The 23,087-nt window shown below is 55.6% G+C and overlaps 1 protein-coding gene and 1 non-coding gene across 5 annotated transcripts in view; both read right to left on the bottom strand.

Annotated features, from left to right (window-relative positions):
- The window catches only part of SH3PXD2A (SH3 and PX domains 2A), a 246,986-nt gene that overhangs the window by 81,189 nt on the left and 142,710 nt on the right, over nucleotides 1–23,087 (bottom strand). For 3 of the 4 annotated variants that reach the window (XM_005888033.3, XM_070363555.1, XM_070363556.1), the window contains exon 6: nucleotides 3,263–3,291. In XM_005888033.3, coding sequence (XP_005888095.2) covers nucleotides 3,263–3,291 — 29 coding nt within the window. Of the gene's footprint in view, nucleotides 1–3,262; nucleotides 3,336–23,087 lie in introns of those variants that run through there. The other variant, XM_070363558.1, reaches the window with a different exon arrangement.
- On the bottom strand, nucleotides 291–363 carry TRNAC-ACA (transfer RNA cysteine (anticodon ACA)). Its single transcript has one exon. It is a non-coding gene; the product is annotated as a tRNA-Cys (tRNA).

Genomic DNA, 23,087 nt, shown 5'->3' with positions numbered 1-23,087 from the left:
GTGAACACAGACCCCAACTTGGCCACAGACTCCAGGCAGCCACCCTTGGAGACGTAGCTTCTCATTTGTGAAATGGGAATCCCATGAGCCACCATGCAACGTGGCTCTGAGTAGGAAATGAAGAAATAGATATATAAAGTAGCCAGTACATAGTGAAAGTGAAAGTGAAATTGCTCAGTTGTGTCTGACTCTTTGCAACTCCATGGACTATAGCCTACCACACTTCTCCGTCCATGGGATTTTCCAGGCAAGAGTACTGGAGCAGGGTGCCATTTCCTCCGCCAGAGGATCTTCCTGGCCCAGGGATCGAACCTGGGTCTCCCGCATTGTAAGCAGACGCTTTACCGTCTGAGCCACCAGGGAAGTCCTCCACTACACACTAGATGCTCACTAAATTATAATAGTAGCTAGCACTTCAGGAGAACTGTCCAGGGTGCAGGCAGTGTTCCAGGAAGACTTATATATATATATATATATAAGTTTATGTAATTTTCATTATAACCATGAGCTGTGTATTAGTCAGGATTCTCCAGATAAATAAAACAGAATATTGACAGAGAGAGAAAGAAGAGAGGGAGGAATTGGCTCTTGTGACTGTGGGGCCTTGATGAGCCCACAATCTGCTGGGGGTATACATATAGGCTGGAGACTCAAGGAAGAGCTGCAGTTCAAGTCCAAAGGTGCTGGCAGAATTCCTTCTTGCTTGGGGGAGGTCTTTCCCTTAAGGCCTTCAACTGATGGGATGAGACCAACCCACATTAGGGAGGGTAATCTGCTTTACTCAAGGTCCACTGATTTAAAAGTTAATCTAATTTAAAAAACATCTTCACAGAAACATCCAGAATAATGCTTGAGAAAATATCTGGGCACCGCAGCCTAGTCAGGTTGACACAGAAAATTAACTCTACAAGGTGGTAAGAATAGTATCCCCTAGTTTACAGAAGGTAAGGCAGGCACAGAGGGTAGGAGGAACGCCCAAGGTCTGAAGAGCCAGACTCTAAACTCCTGCCGTCTGGCTCCAGAGCTGACTCTTTTAACCATGACAGTAAGTGGCCATTATTATAAGCACAGCAGCATAAATTAAATTTCTCCATCCATCCTTTTCCTGGCCTGAGAGTGGAAGGCAGAGAAACCGGGGAAGCTTTCCCTGGGTGGGGCCCTGCCTTGCTTAGGAAGCAGCACAGACTCTGAGGCTCAGAGATTGAGGGCTGGTAGGTTATCTGGGCCAGTCCACAACTCTACGGAGGAGGAAACTGAGGCTGAGAGTAGAGAAGGGACTCACCAGGGGGTCCCAGGGCTTCAAAAAGTGATGATGACAACAATAAATCATGCTTCTCCAGCAGTTACTGTCTCCTAGGGACTTTTCTGCATTAACTTCTTGAATCTTCTACATGTGAGACAGAGAGCATCATTATCCCTGTTTTTTTAAGGAACGAGGAAACTGAGGCAGAGAAGTCATGAAACTGGTGCCAGAATCTCAGCCCAGGCTCAACCAATCACTGCATCTCTGAGGTTCGGGGCCGGTTTCTTGGGGAGGAGGGGATGTACCTGTGTGCTAAGTCACTTTGGTCATGTCCAACTCTTTGAGACCCTATGGACCATTAGCCCTCCAGCCTTCTCTGTCCATGGGATTCTCCAGGCATGAATACTGGAATGGGTTGCCATGCCCTCCTCCAGAGGATCTTCCTAACTTAGGGATCGAACCAGCGTCTCTTAAGTCTCCTGCATTGGGAGGCGGGTTCTTCACCCCTAGCACTACTCCCAGGCTTGCCCCTCCTTCCCAGTTCCCCAACCTGGGGCTCTGGCTACAAGGGACCGGTGAGAAGACGCTGCAGTTCATGAGGCAGCCTCAGCCTCCTGTTCACGGAGGAAATGCCCTGCCGTACAGCGGTGTGCACACCTGAAACACCCCTGCCCAGGTGACAGGCATGTGTGTGCATGTGTCTCATCCCACAGCTGGACACAAGCACACATGCCAACCCACAAATGGATACATGCCAACACACTGGCACACACACCTAAACAAGTAAACATCCTCAAGAGCACACAACTATGAAACCCCACGTGAACACACAGGACTCCCCCCAACACATGCCCCCTATACAGGACACATCTTTCCTCATCCCAATTAACATATAAGCAAACACGGATACACACAAACCACACTCAGAAACACACCATGCAATCACAGCTACCCCGATTCACAGCCCATCTTTCACACACAGGCATGTTCCTCTACTGATCCAGGGGTCAAAGCACCTACACACAAGTACCTGCCCACAAGGTGAGCCGCTAATGTGAGCCATGGATTCTTCCACACTTCCCACACCCCAAGGGCCAGAACCGCCCCCCTCGGCTGTCCACCCCCACAACTCACCACCCCCATAAGTAGGAATAACACAGATCGTTCCAATCCCTTCCCTACCCGGCAACTCCCAGTACACACTCATCCCTAAATACAAGGGACCACCCTCCCCCAATTAACTGCACCGCCCACGTGCAGGTACTTGCCCAGTTCCTCCCCCGACCCCTCTCCCCCCGCGAGAATCCTGACCCCAGAGGGCAGCGCCCAGCACACAGAGTCCAAGGACTTGCTCTGCCGCTCCCTGTCTCCACCCCCTTCGCAAACTCGGGGTGAGCCCTGGCACCTGCCGGGCCAATGCCGGGGCGGGTCAGTGCCCTACCACCTGGTCTCCGAGGGCCACCGTGCAGAGACCCCACCCCCGCAGCGTGGACCAGGCGCTCACAGTCCGGGGAGGAGGGGCAAGGCTGCTCCTCAGGCGTTAGAAACTCACAGTCACTCGGGCACGATCCCCGCCCCCCCACCCCGCAACGCCCTGCTCCTGGATCTCACCTTCTCACGGGGGAAACGCAGCATCTCTATTAACCCTTCCGTGGCTGCCGCACCGCGGTAAGGACCCAGGGAGAAATCCCAGCAGTGCCCAGCAGTCGGCCGCGCAGCCCCAGGAGGAGGATCCGGCTGCACACGTAGCGCGGATCTAGGGGGCTTAGGCCCCCCACTCTGCATGCACCCACTCCCATCAGCACCGGGGAGAACCCGAGGGACGCGGAAGGAGGAGGGGGTGCGAGTACCAGAGGTCTTAGGGGGCAGGAGCTGGGGATGGGGGCAACAGAAAGGGAGCAGGACCACGGGGCAGGCAGGCGAGGACAAGCCCCCAGAAAGTCCCCCGCAGGGTCAGAGCGGCGCGTGCACGAAGCTGGAGGGAAGGTTGGAGGGAAGAACGACCGGAGGCTCCCTTACCTGATTTCCTCTTGGAACTGCCGTAGTCTCTGAAAAAGAAGCAACAACACACAGACATGGTTAGGGTCGTGCGGGGGCGCGAGGCTGCTGCGCTGCGGCTGCAGGGCACTCGCGGGCCGCTGCTCATGTGATTCCCGCTGCCGGCGAGCCGCGCGCTCCGCAGCCGCGCGCACTGCGCGCCGCGCCAGCCCGCGGGGCCCCCGCCTGCTCTGCCTCCCCTCCGGCCGCGATCGGCCCGCCCCGCCCCGCCCGGCCGTCCGCACCCCGCCCCGCCCCGCCGCGGCTCGGTGGGCCACTCGCGCCCTTTACCAGGCACCTTCCCCCAAGCTCGGATTGGGGAGGACGAGGCAGGTTTCCAAGCACTTCATTAACAGGGAAACTGAGGCCCCAGGGAGTGGTCGCTAGAGCCCAGGCCCTGCAGCGCACCGGAAGCCTGCTCCCCACTCCTGCCAAACTTTCCCTCCCAGTGCTTTGACCACTCAGCCTTTAAAGTCACGATCGAAATGTTACCTCCTTCACCTGTCTTGCCTGACATCCTCCCCTTGCAGGCCCTGCAGTAATTATAGATTTGTGTGACCCTTTGAAGGAAGTCCGCCCCCACCCATGGGTCCCTGAGGTCACAATGTGCCTTGTTCCCTCCAACTGCACCCCTTGGCCAGGCAGTGGTGATGGACGAATAGGGACTGTAGGCTTAATGCTGACCTTCAGAAAGGCTCAGGCTGGGAACCGGAGGATTCAATAGGGGGTAGGCAGAGCATACTGCAGGAGAAGGCAATGGCACTCACTCCAGTACTCCTGCCTGGAAAATCCCATGGATGGAGGAGCCTGGAAGGCTGCGGTCCATGGGGTCGCTGAGGGTCGGACATGACTGAGCGACTTCACTTTCACTTTTCACTTTCATGCATTGGAGAAGGAAATGGCAACCCACTCCAGTGTTCTTGCCTGGAGAATCCCAGGGACGGGGGAGCCTGGTGTCGGACGCACGGAGTTGGACACGACTGAAGTGACCTAGCAGCAGCAGCAGCAGCAGCAGCAGAGCATACTGCCAGGTATGGTGGCTAAACTTCCAGTGAGCACTGGGTTCAAATCCTGTTGCTAGAAATAACTGCTGGAGGACCAGAAGTATGTAACAGATTGTAACCTGCCAGGCTCCTCTGTTCATGGAATTTACCAGGCAAGAATACTGGAGCAGGTTGCCATTTCCTACTCCAGCTGATCTTCCTGACCCAGGGATCGAACCTGAGTCTCCTGCATAGGCAGGCAGATTCTTACCATGTGTCACCTGGGAAGTCTGTTAACAGCTTTACCTGCCCTGGTCTGCTCCAGCCTGGAGCCTGCTCTGCCCGTGAGCAAGGAGTTAACCCAGACTCAGCCACAGGCTCCCTCCCAGTCCTGCCCCCACTGCCTTTCTGCCCCTGCTCCTGCCTTTGGCCCCTCCCTACACCCTTGCAAAAAAGTAAAATGGCTCTCTGAGGAGGCCTTACAAATTGCTGTGAAAAGAAGAGAAAAACAAAGGAGAAAAGGAAAGATATACTCATTTGAATGCAGAGTTCCAAAGAATAGCAAGGAGAGATAAGAAAGCCTTCCTCAGTGTTCAGTGCAAAGAAATAGAGGAAAACAATAGAATGGGAAAGACTAGAGATCTCTTCAAGAAAATTAGAGATACCAAGGGAACTTTTCTTGCAAAGATGGGCACAATAAAGGACAGAAATGGTATGGACCTAATAGAAGCAGAAGATATTAAGAAGAGGTGGCAAGAATACACAGAAGAACTGTACACAAAAGATCTTCACAACCCAGATGATCATGATGGTGCGATCACTCACCTAGAGCCAGACATACTGGAATTCGAAGTCAAGTGGGCCTTAGGAATCATCACCACAAACAAAGCTAGTGGAAGTGATGGAATTCCAGTTGAGCTATTTCAAATCCTGAAAGATGATGCTGTGAAAGTGCTGCACTCAATATGCCAGCAAATTTGGAAAACTCAGCAGTGGCCACAGGACTGGAAAAGGTCAGTTTTCATTCCAATACCAAAGAAAGGCAATACCAAAGAATGTTCAAACTACCGCACAACTGCACTTATCTCACACGCTAGTAAAGTAATGCTCAAAATTCTCCAAGCCAGGCTTCAGCAATACGTGAACCGTGAACTTCCAGATGTTCAAGCTGGTTTTAGAAAAGGCAGAGGAATCAGAAATCAAATTGCCAACATCCACTGGATCATCAAAAAAGCAAGAGAGTTCCAGAAATACATCTATTTCTGCTGTATTGACTATGCCAAAGCCTTTGACTGTGTGGATCACAACAAACTGTGGAAAATTCTTGAAGAGATGGGAATACCAGATCACCTGACCTGCCTCTTGAGAAATCTGTATGCAGGTCAGGAAGCAACAGTTAGAACTGGACATGGAACAACAGACTGGTTTCAAATAGGAAAAGGAGTATGTCAGGCTGTATACTGTCACCCTGCTTATTTAACTTATATGCAGAGTACATCATGAGAAATGCTGGGCTGGAAGAAGCACAAGCTGGAATCAAGATTGCCAGGAGAAATATCAATAACCTCAGATATGCAGATGACACCACCCTTATGGCAGAAAGCGAAGAACTAAAGAGCCTCTTGATGAAAGTGAAAGAGGAGAGTGAAAAAGTTGGCTTAAAGCTCAACATTCAGAAAACTAAGATCATGGCATCCAGTCCCATCATTTCATGGGAAATAGATGGGGAAACAGCGGAAACAGTGGCAGATTTTATTTTTGGGGGGCTCGAAAATCACTGCAGATGGTGATTGCAGCCATGAAATTAAAAGATGCTTACTCCTTGGAAGGAAAGTTATGACCAACCTAGACAGCATATTAAAAAGCAGAGATATTACTTTGCCAACAAAGGTCCATCTAGTCAAGGCTATGGTTTTTCCAGTAGTCATGTATGGATGTGAGAGTTGGACTATAAAGAAAGCTGAGCGCCAAAGAACTGATGTTTTTGAACTGTGGTGTTGGAGAAGACTTTTGAGAGTCCCTTGGACTGCAAGGAGATCCAACCAGTCCATCCTAAGGGTAGATCAGTCCTAAGTGTTCACTGGAAGGACCAATGTTGAAGCTGTAACTCCAATACTTTGGCCACCTGATGTGAGGAACTGACTCATTGGAAAAGACCCTGATGCTGGGAAAGATTGAAGGCAGGAGGAGAAGGGAACGACAGAGGATGAGATGGTTGGATGGCATCACCAACTCAATGGACATGAGATTGGGTAAACTCTGGGAGTTGGTGATGGACAGGGAGGCCTGGCATGCTGCAGTCCTTGGGGTTGCAAAGAGTCGGACATGACTGAGCGACTGAACTGAATTGAACTGCACCCTTGCATCCACTGGTCCTCAGGGGAGCCTCTAAGACAGGTCTATTAAATGCTCAGGTAGGGCTGGATGGTGATCTATGTGGAGACCAGGGGAAATGCTCGTTTCCCTGGGGATCAAAGAAAATGCCAATTGCCCAGCTTCAGTCGAAGCGAACTGGTAGCTAGGTCTGCTGGCTGGAAAGAGGGAGTCTACTGGAAGAAAGGACAGCAGGTTCACTGGGAAGGGAATCACCTTCATAGACTCCCCAAGACTCCAATCCTGGGAGTCTAGGGGGTGACCTGGGCTTTGAGGCCATTTGTTAAGCTTCAAGGAGCTTTGCCTCCACAGCCTAGGATAAGCCCCTGTTTCCTAGGTTCGTAGGTTTCCCACAGAGGCCTGTGAGTAGGAATGCTGGGGCTGAGGCCCAGGAACCTCCATTTCTGATACCATCCCCTTCCCCCTCCCCACCAGCCCTCTTGTTTGAGAACCTCCTCAGTATCCCAAGCCTCTTTCAATCCTCACGTCCACACTAAGGAGGTTCTATCATCCACACCTTACAGATGAGGTACAGCTACTGCCCAGGGTCATCCGAGCTGGGGAAGGGCTGTGGTTTATGAGCTCCCCTGCCCCCATGAAACTGCATCACGGATGGGGGATAACGGGGAACCTGCTGAATCTGTTGCCTTCAAAAGGCAGGTGGGAGAGTTCCCATTTGCCCCTGTCCCCGGCCCATCAGTCCAGGAAGAGCAGAGCCAGGGTCAGCTCTCTGGGGCAGAATGGAATGGGGAAGACTCTGTGTAGAAGTGCCTGGCTGTGACCACTGAAGCTCTGCCCTGGGGAGAATTCCCAGTGAGGAGGAGGAGAGTGTTATATGGTGGCTATCTCCAGCCCAGCAGACTTGCATCTCCCAAAGAGAAACTTTGTTTCTCAGGCCTTATTGCCGGGTAGGGCCTGAGGAAGGGCAGAGAGTGGAAGGCCAGGATCAGCTCCCCTCCCCTGCCCCACCACCTTCCAGCTGGTCCTGCAGGAGAAGCCTCTGGCCCGGGGACCACAGTGGCCCACTGCCCATCCCCTGGCGGCCAGCAGACCAGATGGGGGGCGTGGCTTCCTTGCAGTGATGGCCATTGCATTGTCCCCACTCTGTTTGTGCAGCTGCGCTGCCCATGATTCTCTTTGAGCTTGTCAACAGCCCCCAGGGGGAGACAGGCAGGTCATCACCGTGTGATGGGAGCATGTCGAGGCTCAGGAGTGGGAGACGGACATAGTTCACGGCTGCTGAGGCCGCTCTGTGCCAGGCCCCATCAGCGATTCTCAACCTGAGCATTCAACAGGGTCACCTGGGGAGCCGGAGTTACAAGTTCAGACGTGGCCCCCACCCCTGAGCTGACGAACCTAGTGTCTGCATCCTGGACGAGCCCCCAAGGCTGCCCCAGTGTTGGTTGAGAACCCCAGGTCCAGCACAGCCTCCGCTCAATCACTGAAATCCATGTAGGCAGCAGTGGTGCCAGGGGGCACTCCAGTCCCTGTACCACAACCTCCACTGGGACTCTAGCCACCCCCAAGAAAATCTTGCTTAGTAAGAACAATGAGCTTGCGGTGCCAAAGAAGCTTCCAGACAGCCCCTGCCCGCTCCCCTCAACCCACCCCAGCCAGCCTGTCCTTCAAATAGAGGATGAGCCCTTCCCTTCAAGGACTCCTGGGTCCTGTGGTCTCCTTTTTTGGGCAGGTGAGGACAGCAAAGCTTAGAGAAGCTGAACATGTTCAAGGTCACACAGTGAGTAGGTGAGGCTGGGAATGGAGGCTGGGAACCTGGCCTTCTCTGGGACAAGACCAGATGCTGCCACCAGTGGGTGCAGGGGAGGAGGGCAATGCCAGCCCTGGGGGCCTGAGAAGCACATGGGTTAATGGGGTGGAGGCTGAGGCCCTGGCATGGGGGGCCCAGGCTGGGACTGGATGGTGGGACTGGCAGGCCTAGGACTCCTTCCACAGGGTCTGGCCTCCAGCCCGAGCAGGGGCGGCCCTAATAGGAAACCTCTTGGAGGTTTCCGGTTGGGCACCTTTTAGCAAAGCCATTTCATATTTTTAGCCGTTGAATGTGCTGAGAAGCAGCTTAGATATCCAGTGGCTGGGACTCCCCCATCCCTCACATACCAGGGCATGGGGCGGGGTGGGGAGAGGCAGGGATCTCCCACCTCCTGCTGCCCTGCAATCAGTCCTGGCCTGGGCAGGACAGCAGACCCTCCGTCAGAGTCCAGTTTCTCACCAACTCGAGACCCCCTCCCCACCTCCCCTCTTGCTCAGTCCTTGCCCAGAGCTGGTGCTGACAGCCCCCACGCCCCTGGCAATTCCACTCCTGGTAGGTCACAGTCTAGCCTGCTTCCGACTTGCTGCTGAATCACCATCTCCCTTGGAGTCACAGGAAGGGAGAAAGGGAGGGGAGGCGAGGCTGGCGTCTCCCTCTAGCGCCGCCAGAAGCTAATGTAATTGAAAAGGCCTCCCAGGCTGTCCTGACACGGCTCCGTCAGGCCACTCGGCCTTCTCTGCAACTGGTCCGGGGGTGACCAAGGCCACAGTGACCAACCATCCTGGGCAAAACTGGGACACAGGACTTTCAGAGCCCAAACTGGGAAGGTCACAGACAAACCAGGATGGTTGATCACCAGATGGCGTACAGGTCAGGCCTGGCTGGAGAAAAAGGGTGGGGTTCCTCCAATCCAGCATCACACCCTTCCCTCATTTAAACAGGGGACTCCCCCTCTGCAGCCTCTGTGATATAAACAGTTCACTTAGGATGTTGCTGTCTGCAGCATGAGGGAAAGTGCTGGAAGCAGATTCCAGTTCAACTTTCTGCTACTTGCTAGCTGGGTGGTCATCTTGAGCTACTTACTTCCTTTACCTCAAGAACCTCTCTTTCTCTGTGTACAGAAGGAGGAGAGTAACTGTAGCAACCCGTTAGGATTTGGGGAGCAGGAGACACAGTGTCTTAAAGAGGTCCACATGTCTCACCCCTGGCCCTGACCCCACCTCTGTTGCTACCCAAATGGCAAAGTCCTGTTTGAACTTGGACCCTGCAGAACCCCTAAAACCAAAGGCAGGGACTTCTTTTTAAGGACCCCACCACGATGCTGGCGGCACAGTACCATGCAGAGGCGAATCCAGACTACTCTGCAGTTTCAGGCTTTCAGACACCAAACCGGCAATGGTGTCTGTCAAGTGCCGTCCACAAAGGGAAAGCCTGTTTGTACAATGTTTGAATAGGGCTTGTCTAGAAACAGCCACATTTTCAAGGTGACACTGATCCACAGGAATTGGCAAACTCTGGACTCATGTATTGGAAAGCATCTAACCTCCAAGGAGTGGCAAATGCTCAGAGCCCCGAACCAAGCGATGATCATGCTAAGGGCACTCAGAAAGCCCAGCTTTCCTTTTTGTTCTTTCATTTCTCTTGGTGAGACATGCTGTGCTCCTTCCCCGGACATTCCAGGGAAGGGGCTGGTGCTGGATACAGAAAAGAGGGAGAGGCTGCAGTGAGGGGGTGGGAAAGGCATTTAGCAGGTCCTGTGTCTGGGCCACCTGTTTTTGCACATGCTTCCCCTCCCTTTCTTGAACAGATATTTGCCCTGCAGTGCTCTGAAGTGGGCAGAGGTGGTGTTAATCCGTTTTATGTATGACGAGATTGAGGTCCTAAGGGCTTAAGTGGCTGGCCAGGGCTCATGAAGCTCCACTGACATCCTGACCCAGAGGGCTCCCCACGTCGAGGTCCACCGGGGACTGGGGTGCAAGGAGAGGACGCACGGGCAGGAGAAGCGGGCTCTCAATGGGGAAAGGAGGCAGCCATCCTGCCAGTGAGGGTTCCTGGAGTGACAGGCAAAGCCAGGAAGAGCCCCCGAGACAGGGGAGACTAGGAGAGAAAGCCCAGTCAGGCGGACCGGCTGTGTGGAAGGATGCTGAGTCCCCACCCGTGGCATTCTGAGTGCTGCAGGGCTGCGCCCTTCCCTGCCTACTGCCCCTTCCCCCTGCCCTCCCCTTGCACCGTTGCTCCTGTCAGCGAGTGCCCTGGCAAAGGAGGACATGCACGCACTGCCAGCCTGATGTTCTTACCCCCTGTCTGCTGGCTGACATTGGCTGTTTGGCCCAGGATGCCTGTCTGCAGGGCTGCAGCTGCTGGGAACTGCAGGTTGCCAGATGGCTGTCGGTGACCTTGAGAGCCAAGCGGTCTTGGGGTCGTGGGTGGGACCTGGATCATTGGATCATGGGGACGGTGGTGGGGGCGGGGTGATGGTATGCAGCCCTGGCTAGGGGAGTGACGTGGAGCTCTTGAGGTGTGCAGCGATGGTTCTGACTGCTGTTACTAACCAGTAAGCACTTTGTGGCTCCTGCAGGAGGCAGCCTTGTGAAGGCCTGAGCAGGTGTGGGAGAAATACGCGACTTGTGCTTCTGGCCTGCGAGTCTGGGGTGAAATTAAGGGAACAAAAGTAGCTAGCACAGTAAGAAAGGTAACCTTCTGAGACAGCCCATGCTGAGAGTCACAGGAGAGGTTACCCACCAGGCGCAGAGGAGATAGAGATCCCAGGGCTGTAGGACATCCAAGGTGGCTTCCTGGAGGAGGAAGCTGTGAGCTGGGCCTTGGAGGAGCAGAGGAGTTTGGATCCATGGAGAGGGTAGAGAGGGGGAAAGTTCAAGAAGCAGGAACAAGGAGCTCTGAAGAGGAGGAGCTGAACTACTGGGGAGGGTTGGTGAGCAGAGGGACAGGCAGGGAAAGGCCAGGCTAGGGCTGGGGGGAGGGGGAGACCGGAGCGGGGAAGGATAGGGCTTTGAAGTCCTGCTCCCAAATCTGGAAGGTTTCAGAATGGAGGAGTGATAGGGTCAGGGCCTGGCTGGGGGAAGGCTTTTTAAGAGGCTGAGGTGGACAGCTAGGGGGTGGGCAGGAGAGGCTGCGACGACTCTGAGCCTGGATGTCCACACCCCTTCCCCACCGTGCACCCCCACCCCTGCTGATTCTGGGCCTCGCTCTGCCCTTCCGTGGCTGGTAGACCTGGGCAAGACACTTCCAGCTAGCGCTTTTTGAATGCCAGGTTGCGACCCACGAGCGAGTTCTGAAACCAACTCGGTGGGTCCCCACCAGCATGTTTAAAAGGTAAAACAGCCATCTCCAAACTTTTGGACCCCAGGGACTGGTTTTGTGGAAGACAGTGTTTCCATCGACAAGCAGTGGGGGGCAGGGGGTGTCTGCCACTCACCTCCTGTTGCGCAGCCTGGGGGTGGGTGTGGGTGGTGGGTGGGTTGGAGACCCCTGAGGTAGAAGAGGCAAAATGATCTTGTCACCCAGAGCTAAGATGAAATATGATTCGGTGAACCTTGGCTTCAGATGTCTGTCTACTCATCCCCTTGTCTGTCTGTATTGGATGGTGATGTGAAATTTCTGATCATGGCAGAAAAAGGTTTAGAAACACCAACCAATTCTCAAGCCCTCAGTTTCCCCATCCATGTAAGGGGGCCTCTCTGACTGTCCTCAGGAGCTGTTAACTCTTCTTCGTAAAGCCAGGACACTGAGACAGCAAATGTGGCTCCAGAGGCCAAACGAGGAGGATCTGGAGAGCTGCAGCTTTCCACCCCGCAGAGCCCCAGCTGGGCTTCTGTGCTGGCTTTTGAGAGCCCTTGCACGGAATGGTGTTGAGGGGCAGCGACCTCTAGGGAAGACAGACGGGGGTTGGCGGGGGGCATGAAGCTGTTCTTTGCCCCCATGTGTGCCCTGGTCTAAATCATGGCACTGAGGGCCCTTGTGTCCAACAAGAATCCATCCTTTCTCCGCAGGGCCTGTTTGCTCCAGGGTTCTGAGAATGGGCCCCATTGTGCCATGTGGACAGTCCAGAGAGGCCGGAATTCCTGCCCCAGGCGAAAAAGCTGAATTCCTGGGGAGGGAAGAGGTCCCCACCCAGCCCCAGGCTGTGTCCCAGAGCGGCCCATGCCAGGCAATCGCAGACCCAGAAACCTCCAAGGTCTTGTGCTAGTCACTCCAACCCCCACCAAGGGTCTCTGCTGCTGCTCTGTCCACAGCAGAAGGACAAAGCCCCATCTGTCTGTCTGTCTCCTCAGGAAGACTGGACTCACCACTCTGGCAAAGGCCCTGAGCATGTCTCCAGCCCAGGGACGACTCCAGGCCTCCAGCAGAGGGTTGGGAGTGTGAGCGGGCTCGAGCCTGGTCCAGATGGCACTTTGTGACAGAGGCAAGTTTCTTAACCTCTCTGTATCGTCATTTGTCAAAAGGCATGAAATTAGAGCCTACATCTGCCATTGTTGTGGGGATTACCTGGGATCATGCTCAAAGCTCTTAGAGTGGCATCGGGCATGTGGGACCTGGCCAACAGCCTGGGTTCACGAGAGGGGCTGGGTTTGGAGTGTGGGCAGCAGCTAGGGTGGAGGAAGTGTTGCCTGGCCCCTCACCAGCATGGGCTTTGGAGGAGCCTGGCTCTGTCGTCCATGGTGCCAGCTCAGGATCGGGAAAACAAAGAGTGTGTGTACTCCCGGGTATCCCACCCAGATGTGACTGCTTGCAGTCTGTGGAGGAGAGGGAGAGTGGGGAACGGTGAAGGGGCAGAGTCTGTGATGGGGTTCCACCATGACATCCCCGGAGAGAAGGGCAAGGAGGGTCTTCCGTGTTTGGAGGCCTTCCCTGTCTCTCTCCAAGTGCATTTGTCTATCCACCCATCCATCCATCTATCCATCCATCCACCCACTCATCCGTCAGTGTCTTAACTGAGCAGTTACTAGGGACACAGCCTTGCATCTGAGCAGAAGTGGTGGGAAGCACAGTTCTGCCCTCACAGGCCATACCATCTAGTTGGAGACACAAGACAAAAACCCAGCAAAAGAAAACATGCAAGTCACCCTGTGATTAGGTGCTACAAGGCCTGGTCAAAAGGACATGTTGTGGGGATCTTCCCTGGAAAAGGGAGGTCAGAGTGGGTTGAGGTGGGTGGGGAGGTCTACCCGGAAGGGGAAAGCCTACAGCTACCTGTGAAAGATGGATATTTAGAAAGAGCAGAGGCAGGAAGGAAAGCTGGAGTGGAAGGGATGATGTGAGCAGAGATGCAGGGATAGGAACGGATGTGGGATCCTGCATGTGTGTGTGTGTATGTGTGTGAGCATGTGGCCTCTGGGAGGCTGAATGCCTGGGGGGACAGGACATGCAGCTGGGGCTGGACCGCAAGCCAAGGAAAGTGGCTCAGACTTTAGAAGAAGGAACCCAGAGGCGATGTTTGTAACAAAAGACTTTCCCCTGGACAGCGGCGACACCAGCTCTGAGACTGAGAACTGGGTTCCCACCTGGTTCTGGTTCTCCCTGTTCAGGGAGCAGGATGGGGACTTCTTCAGGAGACAGAGACAGCTCCCAAGCTGCCATGGCCCTGACTGCAGAGGTGCATTGTTTTTGTGTGTGTGTGCGTGTGTGACAGACACCGGGGGCCCACTGCTGAGTACACCTCCGGCTTGCTCCTTGGCTGTGGGCCCCGCACTCCCCAGCCCTGGTCTAATTTGGAGCCGAGGTTGGAAAGTTGGGAGCTTGGGCCAATGGCTTCCTGCTTCCCACGGAGGCCCAGGAGCCCGTCCAAGGCCCAGCTGTGCCTGTTCCTACCTTGGCCGCTGTGGGAAAGAATGCTCAGAGGAGGGCCCCGAGCCTCTCGCAGGCGCCTGGCCCACCTGCACAGCCTAGGAGGGCAGGGGGTCTCGGAGCCTGCATGGTCACCTGAGACAGCGAGAGAACCATCTCCCAGGTTTTCCAGAACTCCGTATCACAAATGTGTGAACACTGCGCACTCAGCCGTGCCCGGCCCCATGACAGCTGCTTGATGTTGTTCCTGGGGCAGGTGCCTTAGGCCCCTTTTACAGATGAAGCTCAGACCGCTTAAGTAACTCACCTGGTGCCACACGGCTAGCAACGAGGAAGCACAGCCACAAACTCATGGTTGTCTGGGCCCACGGGAATCACTTGCACCTCCAGCCGTCTCTAGTTTCTCACAACCTTCCACGGCCTGGGGAGGGCCAGCTTGTTCAGAAAGCCCACTGATTTTTGACCTCCGATGGCCCCGAGTGTCCCAGTTTGGCCCCCGACACCTAGTACTGCCCTACCTGGAGCTGCCTGATGGAATTCCCTGTGATCACTGATGGAAAGGGCACCCGCAGTGCCCAGTACGGTGGCCACCGTAGCTGTCGAGCACTTAGGAGCTGCCTAATGTGATCCAAGAACTAATTATTATTACTTTTTTGACCACGCCATATAGTTTATGGGATTTTATGGGATTTTATAGTTTATGGGATTCCCTGACCCGGAACTGAACCCAGGCCCTGGCATTGAAAGCCCATTAGCCTAACCACCAGGGGACTCCCCAAGAACTAAATTTCTAACCTTGAAAAAGTGAAAGTGTTAGTCACTCAGTCGTGTCCAGATCTTCTCGACCCCATGGACTGTAGCCCGCCAGGCTCCTCTCTCTGTGGGATTCTCCAGGCAAGAATGCTGGAGTCGGTTGCCATGTCCTTTTCCAGGGGATCTTCCCAACCCAGGGATTGAAGCTGGGTCTCCCAGATTGCAGGCAGATTCTTTACCATTTGAGCAACCTAATTAAAATTAAAGACACCAAGCTGGACCACCCAGCATGGGGTTCACGAGACCTGGGAGACAGCAGCCCTGTCTGTGCCTCAGTTTCCTTGACTGAAATCATCAGGGTGCTAGACTGGGCCCCACATGACTTCTGCCCAGAGGCTTCCAGCTCCTGGCCCCGGCCAGGCCAGGCTCCTCCTAGCTGCTGGAGGGGCAGCCTGGGAGCCCTGAGTACCGGCTTCCCGCTCCAGCCCTCCCCCAACCAGCCTTCCTGTCAGCACCGAACCTGCTTTCTCTCCTCTGGGTCAGCCTGGCTCCACTACAGCAAAGTCGCCATTCAGCAGGACAGCCAAGGCAGCTCCCAGTGGGCCAGCCCTGGGCCACCTCCTCCAGCCTCTGCGTACATTGACGTCACCAACAAGTCCCCGGAGGCCCTGGAGCAGGCGGGAGCCCTTGGACCCCAGGGCATGGTGGGAAATGGGAGGGGGAATGGAGGGAGGGGGTCAGGCCACCCCACCCCGAGTGAGGCCTTCCTCTCCAAGGCGGGAGGGAGAGGTGTACTATTATTGCTACTGCTATTGGTATTATCTGTTATCTGTTATATTGTTATTATTATTGTTATTGGGCTTCCCTGGTGGCTCAGAGGTTAAAGCGTCTGCCTGCAATGCAGGAGACCTGGGTCCGATCCCTGGGTCGGGAAGATCCCCTGGAGAAGGAAATGGCAACCCACTCCAGTATTCTTGCCTGGAGAATCCCATGGACGGAGGAACCTGGTGGGCTACAGTCCATAGGGTCGCAAAGAGTTGGACGCGACTTCACTTTCACCACGGCTGACAAGAATGTCATGTTTTTCCAAGCATTCACATTATGCCAGGTACCAAACTAAGCTCGTGACACACATCAGCTCATTTGACCCTCATGTGTGGTAGGTTCTCTTATTTCTCCCACTTTACAGAAGAGAAATGGAGGCTCAGAGAGGGCATGTCACTTGCCCAAGGTAACACAGCATGCGAGCCCAAGTGGCCTTAGTCTAGCATTCAGATCATTCAGCATCTTGTGGTCGATAAGGACACCTATAAAATTCAGCCAGATAAGCTAGTTAGGAGTAGGTGGGAAGAGCAAAGCAAAACGAAGCTACAGAGCCAGAAATACCAAAAGGCCACCAAGTTCTAGACACTCTGTTATCACAGCCTCAGCTCGGTGTGAGCACAGCTGTGAGGAAGAGGAAGCCCGACGTGACCCGTGGCGAGCGTCCATGACCACCTGGGCTTGGAGGCACAGTGGTTTCTGATCCTCATGGCCCCTCGTCCGCTGCCCAGGCCACGTGCCCTGCCACTTCTCGGAGGCTCTGCAGCTGAAGTGAGCCTTCAGGGCTCCGCGGAGCCAGGACGGCCTGGCTGCGTCTGGGGCCAGCTGACAGTGTCCACAGAGGCTGCTTCTCTCAAGGGAGCATCCCTAAGTTCTGGGGACCGTGACACTGAGCTGACACTGTCCTGGGCTCTGCCTCCCTCTCTGACTTTTCTCTCCTTTCCCTCCTCCAGCGCCCGGCCCAGTGCTGATTCCCGACACCCCCAAACCCAGCCTACCACGGCACCCTCTCTTCTCCTTTGTAGCTCTTACTATTAATACCTGCGCTGCTTCCTCCCCCCCACTGTAGGCTCCTTGAGGCAGGAACTGTGATGTCGCTCCAGGCCTCGCACAGGGCTGGGCACCGCTGGCGTTTGCTAAGTGAGTGGGCACAGAGCCCTGACGACTGGCAACCGGGCTAAGGGCTGCTGGCTGGTTCTGAGGGACTGGCCCGAGCTGTGCTGTGATCCTGAGTTGTCCTGCAGGCAGATCGTGGGTCTCTGCCCTCTCCTCCTTCCCTTCCCCTCCAGTAAAGCCCAGTGGAAAATGCCACTTCCTTCAGGAGGTCTTCCCCGATAATTATAGATAGGTTAGAATCGTGTGGACAGAGGAGTCTGGCAGGCTATACAGTCCATGGGGTCACAAAGAGTTGGACACAACTGAGTGACTACCACCCCCACACACACACACACAGAGCAAGTGCGGGTGTTAGTTTGTGTAAAATACAAGAGGGCTAGAGCAGTCTCGATGGGCAGAGCCCACCCATGCCTCAGTGCGTTTTCTGTCCGCTGACGAGGATGGCCTGGGTCTCCCGTGCTCCGTCCTCTGTCTGGGCCATCATCCCGCCAAGTGCGTCTCTCTCCTCCCCCACCTGGCCACAGCATCTCACCACCTCCTTTGCCGTGTCCCCTGAGAACAAGGTCACGTGTGAGCTCAGAACTACCATCTGGGCACGGTTTGATGTGCTCTGGGCTTCCCTAGTGGCTCAGATGGGACAGAAACTGCCTGCAATGCGGGAGACCTGGGTTCAATCCCTGGGTTGGGAAGATCCCCTGGAGAAGGGAACAGCAACCCACTCCAGTACTCTTGCCTGGAGGACCCCACGGACAGAGGAGCCTGGCGGACTATAGTCCATGGCGTCTCAAAGAGTCGGACACGACTGAGCGACTAACACCTTCACTACTTTCCTCTTGATGTGCTTCAGACACATTATTTCAAGGACCGTTCTAAGAAGAAGGTTCTATCATTAGCCCCATTGTCAAGATGGGGAAATTGAGGCACAAAGAGCTCAGATCTGAACTGGGTGTTGGCTCACTCCTAAGCCTTTTCCATCTTTTCCATCACCATCTTTTCAGTCTCTTCTGGTCTTCTCATGCCACACCCACCCCCCCCAAACCCCCAACCCTGCCTAACGCCCCTGCTTGGAAGCCTCCCTCAGCCCAGATGTCTCCCTCCCAATCTGTCTCTGAACCCTCCCCCAGCATCCAAGTCCAGGCGGAGGCCTGGCTCACTCTGGTGACCTTCCCTGCCCACCTCCACGCCCCCTCCCTGCAGGGGGGCTAGCTAGCTCCCTCTCCAAGTTCCCCTTGCCCTCCTGGTGTGAGCATCTACACCCAGCCTGCTTGGCCATCTCATACTCAATGACTGTCCCAGGTGTACTGGGCAGGCCCGCCCTGCTAGGAAGAGGGTTGCAGGGGACTGGCCCCTCCTCGCAGGCCCTCCTGAGTGTTTAGCCAGGGTGGCCTCAGGCATGAAGCAGACTTACAGTCATGGTCATCTCCACTCTGCTTCCAGAACCTCAGTGCTTAGCGACACAGGGCCTAGTCCCGGAGCCCACAGCCGGGGTGGGGTGGTGCTCGCCCACCTTCCCTGCAGCTGCTCTTTCCTGTGATTGATTCCCTGCAGCAGCTCCACTGTCCAAAGCAAGAATGTGCCAGCGCCTCTTCGGTGCCAGGACTTGAGCTAAGTCCCGGAGACGGTGGAGGACAGGGAAGCCTTGGCGTGCTGCAGTCCATGGGGTCGCCAAGAGCTGGATACGACTTGGCGACTGAACTACAATTATGTGCCAGGCCCTGGGGCTTGCAGCATTGAGTAAGACAGGACTCATCCCCCGCCCCAGGGAGGACAATGAACAACTGGATAAAGCCAAGTGATAAACTGGGTTAAGAGCTCTGAAGAAAGGGATAAGGATGCTAAAGTGCAGAAAGAAAGGGAGGGCTCTTGAGGAAGAGAGGATTAAAGGAGAACCTGAGGGCAGATGCAAAGGCTGGGGCAGGGGAAGGGGCTGGGGAGAGGGAGGGGGCTGGGGAGGGGTAGGAGGTGCGGGAAGGGGAGGGGCTGGAGAAGGGGAGGGGGCTGGGGCAGGGGAGGAGGTTGGGGCAGGGGAGCAGGTTGGGGCAGGGGAGGGAGCTGTGGCTGGAACAGAGACCAAGCCTTCCCAGTGACAGGCCACAGGGACACTCCTGGAAGTACTCCTAAGCACAGGGAAGACCATGTGGGTGTTGGCACACAGGCCTTCAGGGAAGCTGTGTCCCCTGCTGTTTGGAGGTGGGTTGCGGGAGGGCACACAGGAGAAGGGAGCACCTGAGGAAGGCCCGGCAGTGGGTCCCAGCACCCAGGGTAGCTGTGCTGATGCTTCACTTGCAGCTGCTTGGCCTCTCCCGCCTCTCCTCACTCCCTCGCTGGTCTCTTCTCCCAAATAAGCTGCCTGGGCTCAGTCCTCTCCTCAGATCTACTGCTGGAGGATTCGGAACCAAGACTTCCATCTCCCTCTGCTCCCCCTCCCCACCTGCCCACCACGATTCCTGTGGCCACAACCCTGCCCTGCGTGGACACACAGCGGTGGCATGTGCCATGAGCCAGCAGGGGGTGACCCGTGCCCCCGGACCCCGAGGCGCCCGCCCTTGGCATCGCGGGGCCCTGTGGGCTTCCCAGGTGCCCGCTCCTGCTTGTGGCGGGGGCCGGGGCACTCCTGGCTCTTAAGCTTGAATTCTTTGGCTTGGCAGGCGCAGCCTTCTCTAATCAGGAGCCCGCCTCTGCCTAATTAAATCAGACCTGACTACAGCCCAGATCCCACTTCTCCAGCTATTCCAAGCAGGCCAGCAGCTGGTCCCTCCTCCCTGTCCCTCAGCCAGGCCCCGATTTAAGTCTGCACAAGGACCTCCAGGTGTCCTTCTGCACCAGCACTCAGGAAGCTCTGGAAATCAGCTGGGGGAGTTTCTGAGCGATGGAAAAAACACTGGGCTCTGGGTCAGAAACCCTGGTGCCAATCCAGTTTCTCTGGGTGACCTCAGGGAAGCCACGCCCCGCTCTGGGCTGCAGAACCTCAGTGCAAAGTGCGTGGGGGCTGGGCCAGAGGGTGTCGGTGTAACACTGGGCTCTGAAGGCTGGGACTGCGGGCAACCTTCCCCTCCTGCCTCTGTGGATGCAGCCAGGGATGTCCAAGCAGTCTCTCCCATCCTGGCTGCATGCATGGAGAGGCAGGAGGGGCCTCACCCAACAGCCCGTATAGAGAGAGCCTCTGGCCGTGTGTCCTGGGTTGGGAGCAGGGAGTTCACAATGACTTAGGATTCAAGCTATGTTTTTTCTAGTAATCATACATGGATGTGGGAGTTGGACCATAAAGAAGGCTGAGCACCAAAGAATTGATGCTTTCAAACTGTGGTGCTAAAGAAGACTCTTGAGAGTCCCTTGGACTGCAAGGAGATCAAACCAGTCAATCCTAAAGGAAATCAACCCTGAATATTCATTGGAAGGACTGATGTTGAAGCTTCAATACTTTGGCCACCTGATGCGAAGAACTGACTCATTGGAAAAGACCCTGATGCTGGGAGGGATTGAGGGCAAGAGGAGAAGGGGGACGAGATGGTTGGATGGCATCACCGACTCAATGGACATGAGTTGGAGCAAACTCCAGGAGTTGGTGAAGGACAGGAAATCCTGGCGTGTTGCAGTCCATGGGGTCACAAAGAGTCGGACACGACTGACAACCAGGTGCCTGGCTGGAGAGGCTTAGTCAGGGACTGGGGTCACAGCTACTGCCCTCAAGGTCAAAGTCAAGCCTCAGTTTGGTTGGGGGAAAGGAGACCTGCTTTTTTGATGCTCCCAGAGCCAGCCTCACTGTGACCATCCTGAAAGGGGAGCTGGGCAGCACCCCTCCTCTGAGGTCTGACCCCAAAGCAGGAGGCCCTCAGTGGACACGGGCTGGACTGGCCCTGGCACTCCTAAGCCTTGCAGCTTCTCACCTGGGGAGAAGCCTGGAGTCCCCTTAAAGAGTCCCCAGGTGGGGAAAGTGCCCTCAACTGTACCTTCAGGGGCTCCCCACCCTGTGACCACAGCAACCATGAGTGCTGACTCAATTATTCATTCCTATGGTTGGATGAAAGGTCCCATCTTGCAATTTGGAAACTGTTGCATGGTCACAGCTCCTGTGTGGTTGTGGGGTGCAGACCTGGAGTGGGGAAGGATTTGGATTCGGCCTCTGATGCTTACCAGCTGAGAGATAACCAACCTAAGCCTAAGGTTTCTCATCTGCAAAAAGGAGGCATGAACCTCACAGGATTATTGCTTGCTTGCTTCGCTTTAGTCATTTCCAACTCTTTGCAACCCTATGGACTGTACCTGCGAGGCTCCTCTGTCCATGGGATTCTCCAAGCAAGAATACTGGAGTGGGTAGACATTTCCTACTCCAGGGGATCTTCCCAACGCAGGGATCGAACCCACTTGTCTTTCGTCTCCTGCTTTGGCAAGTGGCTTCTTTACCACTAGCGTCATAGATGGTTAAACAAGGTAGACCAAGCTTAAACATCCAGAACAGCTTCAGGGGTCTGCAAACGCCTGCCTGGATGGGGGTTGGTGTAATATCCAGTGCTGCCACAAGAGGGAGCCAGACACACACAGATCCCGTGAACTAAGGCACTTGAGCGACTGAACTGAACTGAAGGCACTGTAAGTGACCCAGTTACGGAGGTGCCTAAACTCCAACCTACCATAGACCCAAATACACGGCCTGTGACGGGGGACGGGTCACGTGATCTCCAGAATGCCTGCCTCTTTCACATCTGACTTGCTGTGATTGTCTTCCCTTCTCACAGCCCTTAGCGCCCACTCCAGACACTAGTGGTTACATGCTCGGACTATTACAAGAGCCAACTGGTTTTCATAAGATCACACAATGTCAGAGCCAGGAGGGATCCCAGAGACCCCCACATTCTGCCCCCTCATCTGATGCCGAAGCGTAGAAGGGCTTAACGATTGCCCCAAATCACCAGCTGGACACTGCGTGCCCCAGGCCCATCTCCTCTGGCCCAGCTCAAGCCAACACTCTCATGTCCAGGCAGACAGACTTTCTTTCAGTTCCTTGAAATGGCCCCAGTCCTGGCTCCTGGGCTCAGTCTGCCGCCTCCCACAGCAGCGAGCCAGGCCTCTCCCCTCAGACCACGAGGCTCCCCAGGGGCAGGGCCTGGCCTCGCCCACTTCCGTGGCTTTGTGCCTCACACCAAGAAGATGATGAAAAATGCTCGAATGAACCAGTGCTTCCTGCCTGGCCTCCAGGGCTGAAGACCTGGGTCCGAGGCTCTGCTCTGCCACGGACTCCCTGTGGAGGGGCAGCTAGCTGGCCAGGGAGCTGGCTATAATGCAGGGACAGCAATTGCAAGGCAGGGGCACCAAGAGTCCCCTGCACAGGACATAACAGCAAAGCAGACCTCAGGGGCTTGGTGGGGGGTGCACCCCTCCAGCTGGAGCCTCCAAGGGTGCCGTCACCCTGAGAAGGAGTGGGCACATGGGGCCTGGGCATCTGCACACAAGACCCCTCCTCCCGGGGCTGAAGTTTCAGGGAAACAAAGCAAGCACAAGCCTGAGAAAATAACGGGGACCCCGCCCCCTCCCCATACCAGGATACCCTTCCCCAGCCGGCGCCTCCTGTCCATCTTGCTTTGAGAACTGAAAGTCCTGTGCCAGGACTGACCACCGAGCCACCCTCCCCTCCTGGCCATGGACCTCACACGCCCTTGCTGAGCTGGCTGGTTTAGAGTCGGCCTCCCACTCGCTCGCCCACCCAGCATGACAGACACACCCTCAGAAGTCCTCGTTTCCCAGAGCCGATGCCCCTTTCAAGTGGGTTGGACACAACTTCCTGTGGGCCCCTTCCTCCCACCTGCCCACCCAGGTTAAAGGTGGGCGTGGGCAGGGGCTCCTCAAACAAAGTTCTGTGCTGTTCCAGCCCCTGGCCTCCTGGGGACCCACAGTCCCCTGTTCCAGCTGGCCCTCTCGCCCATCGGCATAAACAGGCTGTCTGTGCAGCTGCCAGAGGCAGAGAGGCTGGGAGGACAGTGTGGCCCGTGTCCCCGGCCAGACGGGAGCTGTCCCACTGCTGGGGGCCTGACCAGGACTCAGCAGAGCTGGGCAGTGGTGGGTGGACTACCCACTCTAACTCCCAAGCCACTCGTCCCTTAGGGAGCGTCAAGAGCATGGGTGCCTCAGAGGTCCTGGTGGCCATGGGGGGCCTGGTGGTGGAGGGGCAGCTTCACTTCACGGTCGGCAC

This window comes from Bos mutus, chromosome 26 (genome assembly GCF_027580195.1).
Source record: "Bos mutus isolate GX-2022 chromosome 26, NWIPB_WYAK_1.1, whole genome shotgun sequence".
Classification (NCBI taxonomy): Eukaryota; Metazoa; Chordata; class Mammalia; order Artiodactyla; family Bovidae; genus Bos; species Bos mutus.
The sequence above is the reverse complement of the archived record's forward strand: the minus strand, read 5'-3'. Positions and strand labels throughout refer to the sequence as shown.